Below are 4,760 nucleotides of genomic sequence, written 5' to 3' on the forward strand. Positions count from 1 at the left end.
TTATTATGAAATACTTTAAAATAAGAGTCCAAAATATGCCAAAAATAAAAACTTAACACTGATTATTATATTTTTGTATGTATATATAAACATCTTTTCATGCCCATTTTATATCTACAAGCTTATTTTAACAAACAGCTTTACCAATCACTACTAATTCAAAAAAGAAAAAAAAAACTAACAACTTTCAATTTAATGATTTAACATTTTAACTTCTGGCTAATTTATCAGGCATATTCGCCAAACATATTGTTTCATTATCAGCATTAAATAGAAGAAATTCAGAAAGATTCGAAACAAAATGCATCGAGAAGAATGCAACTCTTATCTTCGAGGCCAAGTGTTTTATTTATACTATTAACATCAAACAGACACACATACGCATACATGATGCTAGCCCGAACGAAATAACTCCTACGGCAAAGTTCAAATAAACTGAAAATTCTGCCAAAATATGATTTTAGCTTAAAAAGGTACAATACTAATCTCTACATTCAAGAAAGCTCACGGCTGCGCTTAGCAGCAGCAACAACAGCATTCATCAGTGTTCCGCGGAACCCACCGTTTTCTAACTCATGAATGCCCGTAATTGTTGTCCCACCGGGAGAAGTAACGTCATCCTTCAGTTGCCCCGGGTGCTTCCCACTCTGCGTCACCATTGATGCTGCTCCCAATACCTGCAAACAACACAAATAGACTAGTCATGCAACAACTTTAGAAACGAGATCTAAAATGTAGGTAATGTAATGTTCAGAGGATACTTGCTTCCATATTCAAACAACAGTAAGAGGATACTGTATTAACTGTATCCTTACTTATTTATCTTTTTTGTCTGGTTTGTAATACGAGCATATATGCCTATGCGCAGGCAATGTGTTGTTTAATCAAAACCAGTAAAAAAAATTGTGTGCAGGTGTAGGTATGGGTCAAGGCAATTTGGATGCACTACTGTGGGAGAAGGCTTTTCCATAAATCCGGTTGATTAATTTGCTCAACCTGTCCAGTAAGCACTTCAATATAGAGGAGGATACTTCGTAGATTGCTTGAATCTAATTTGTAAAGTAAACACTGTACAGTAAACAGCAACATAGAATGCACTTGGTATATTACTTGGATACAATTTGTGATTCTTTGTTGTTGGAGACCTTCATCAAGTATAGAACGAACATACACAGTAAAGCTAACAAAAACACAGAAAGACAACCAATCTTCAACTTGTTTAATAAGAACATGCCATAGAAAATTTAAATATTTTTTAATGATATGAAATGTAAAACTAATAATTGCAACATATTTTATGCGTCCTAAATATTACTTTATTATATTTGGATTTTATGACAAAATAGCAATATAAGACAACGCAAAAAACAAATATCACATAAATTATAAACATTGGGAGAAATGAAATACAAACTTGACTGTTAAATGGTCGAAGGATAGCATTTCAGTTCACTTACAGTTTGAGAAGCTAGACTTAATGAAAGATCACGTGGTAGACCAGCTGCTACTCCTCCATCAGCCAAAGCTTCTATTGCTAAATAAATGTACGCAGGACCACTACCACTGAACAATTTAGGAAAAATAAAACAAGTTTTTGTAAGTACATCAAAATTTAGTATGTCTGTCACAGAACTCGGGAAGCTACACGGAGACAAAATCTGAAAAATAGGAGCAAGGCTCACATATCACTTGAACAGGGGGGGATATGATTTACAATGGTAATAGGGGTTCAAAGTACAAACGTTAAGGAGAAAATGTAAATAGCTTTAATTGCATAGCATACTAACATTTTAACCCGTACTTATCCTCTACCTTGCACTAATATCATCACTTATCTCAAAAGAAACATGTTTATCAAAGACGAAATGAAATTTCTTGTTGATTTCTCGAATAATATCCAAATATCATTCAGTGATTTTAAAAATGAGATCTACATACCTCAGGCCAGTTATTCCATCAAAATATTTCTCTTCAGCTCTCCATATTTTGCCGATTGACCCAAATAATTTAGCTATAACATTTCCATCTTCCTCTGTTGCGGCTGCCCCTAAGCTCATAACTGTCATAGTTTGATTTAGTTATCTATTCATTCAAGTCTGTAATTCTCAACAATGCAAATTAATGCAGAGGAAATGCAATAAGGAATATCCACCGATTTGTAAAATAACATACAAGGTCCAGAATTACCACAATATGTAAGAGAAGGCATTCTTAACCTAGTAATTTATCCATAATTGAGATTATTTACCCATATAATTTATGCATCCAAGAAGAAAAGAAAGACATGCTGAGACTACACGATCAAACTGTGTCAAAGACAATTTTTGGGAACCTTTCAACATCAGCCTTCATAATAGGCAAAAGCCCTCACACTATTAAGATAAATCATGTGCAGCTTCCATCACATGAAAGAGCCTCATAACAAAGATGCATAAAATACAAATATTAAAGGCCAGCCAGTTCTAAATGTAGTTCCATTATAAGCTGTAGACTCCATAAAACAGGGCATTAGCATCACAAAACAAGCCTTTTATTAGACAATTCTAATACCAAAAGAGTGTTCAAAATATCCCCACCCGCTAGCCAAAACAGTCACAGACTAGAAAGAAAAATTATGTAATTTTAGTACTGATAAGTTTAAATACTAGATTATCAATAAACTGAGTTAATTCCACCACCACTTTCAAGTTGCAGACAAAAAATGAATGTTCTATCAAAACTCTTGAGCAGAGAGCAATTAAGCAGTAATTGACAATTTAGAATTCAGAGAGCCAGTTACAGAACTACGAAGTTGTACAGATAATTCATGCATCATACATTTTAAACATTCTGCATATAAAAGTAACAGAGAATCAAAACACCATGCTTTCAAAAATAGAGGGAAAATGGGATAATACCTGATGCTGCCTCGCCAACTGCAGCAGGTGTATTAGGCATCACTCTTATAAATCTGTCGCTCCCTGCCCATTCCTACATTTTATGCACAACCGTTTTCCGTAAAATTATACAACCTGATTATATTTGAGAAAGGCTACTTGCACAAGCCCATGTGTTGTATGTTTGCTTGGTCTCGGAAAGTATATTTAGTTTTCATTTCCTCATTTAACTTTTGAACACAAAAATATCACCTTATTTTTATTTTGTTTCTTATTTTCGGAACTTGTCCAAATAAAAGAGTGAAACCAATCTTTTATTCTATTACGAGTTTAATTGTGATGCAATGTAAAATGTAAAAGTCAGTAAACTTTCAGCGAGTTGATGGATTTGTGATTTGATCAGTGAAAAAAACCTTTACAGTATCAGTGAATTTAAATTAAATCATTTTCTTTTTCTTTTGTTAGTATAATCATAAAATAGAAACATGTTCAGTTCCCACTAAAACCACAGTCTACACAACAAAGTACACAAAAGCAAAAAAGAAAAAAAAAATACACTGCATTCGTAACCTGAAGATCTTTCAACTTGACGCCAGCAGCCACTGAAACCAAAAGCTTGTCCTTCGTGATTATCGGCTTCAATTTCGACACCACGTCTTTCACTGCAACAACACACACACATAAGCAAATGAAATCGCAAGTCGAATACCACCGCGGAGAGAGTGCAACAATACCTAATTGAGGTTTGACCGATAGAACGACGACGTTGCTTTGGCGAACGACCTGCGAGTGTGAAGAAAAAAAGGATGAAAACGGCGTGACGTTTGTTTAAGAGACAAAAGAAAAGGAGAGGGAACGGTAATACTTCGTCGTTCGATGAGAGAACGGTGACGCCGAATGATTCGAACGCTGTGCGGCGCGCGGGATTGGAGTGTACGGCGGTGCGAATGCGAGAAGGCGGCAGGACACCGGAGCGAACGGCACCGCGGGCAATGGACTCGGCCATTTTTCCGGCGCCGATGAAACCGAGGGTGTAGGTGTCGACGGGAATGGGAGCGATTTCCATTTTGGGTTACTTTGCAGAGAAATCAGTTTGGATATGAGACTGAATTAGGGAAACAGAGAAAGAAGAGAAGTGACGCAGTCACACAGATTGGTTTGGCCACTCTTCCACTTCCAGTTGTTTGTTTGTTTGTTGTTACACTTATATATACAATTTGGGAAATTTTTTCTGCTGTGACCCCCATTTTACATCAGGACCCACTAACACTTTATTTATCTAAATAGATTCGATTCTTTTAGTGTTCATGTTATAAAACCGGATTCCACGCAAATGAGATCCTGAGTTGGTTTTTAAGCAGGTTTACTTTTTGAAAGAGAAAAAAAATATAATTTTTATTTAAAAAATACAAAAAAAATAAAATAATAGAAATATAGAAATTTTGTTTAGAAAAAAAATTTATTTAAAAAATATAAAAATAAAAATTCTAAAATATAACAATACCAAATTTTTTAATTAAAATTTATAAATGTTTTAACAGAGAAAAAAAGTAGAAACCTTGAATAAAGAAGTTTAATTTAAAAAGTATATAAAGATAGAAATTTAAAAATGTAGTAAAATATAGAATTTCTTAATTAAGATTTATAAAAATTCTCAAATGAAAAAAGTATAAAAGTTTGTTTGAAAAGTTTTATTTTAGAAGAAATATAAAAATACAACAATATTTTAAATAAATTTGATTTATTTTATTTTATTTAAATTTATAAATATAAATAATTTTTTAAGAATTTAGTGTTAATGTATTTAATTATTTAAAATGTGATTTTTTTTTTCTTGCAAGGCAATGATCTCAATAAAAAATACATCTTTACACAATGTTCCCT

General features: G+C 33.3%; 1 protein-coding gene across 1 annotated transcript; it reads right to left on the reverse strand.

Annotated features, from left to right (window-relative positions):
* Positions 1-302: 302 nt before the first annotated feature.
* Positions 303-4,186, reverse strand: LOC114173456 (pyrroline-5-carboxylate reductase). The gene is made up of 7 exons (XM_028057881.1): positions 3,742-4,186; positions 3,611-3,659; positions 3,447-3,538; positions 2,898-2,970; positions 1,939-2,059; positions 1,458-1,563; positions 303-677 (listed from the first exon to the last, which is right to left on the reverse strand). Exons 1-7 carry the CDS (start codon positions 3,940-3,942, stop codon positions 495-497), a joined length of 825 nt encoding a protein of 274 aa, XP_027913682.1. The 5' UTR covers positions 3,943-4,186; the 3' UTR covers positions 303-494.
* Between the last annotated feature and the right edge of the window lie 574 nt (positions 4,187-4,760).

This window comes from Vigna unguiculata, chromosome 1 (assembly GCF_004118075.2).
Source record: "Vigna unguiculata cultivar IT97K-499-35 chromosome 1, ASM411807v1, whole genome shotgun sequence".
NCBI classification, from domain to species: Eukaryota; Viridiplantae; Streptophyta; class Magnoliopsida; order Fabales; family Fabaceae; genus Vigna; species Vigna unguiculata.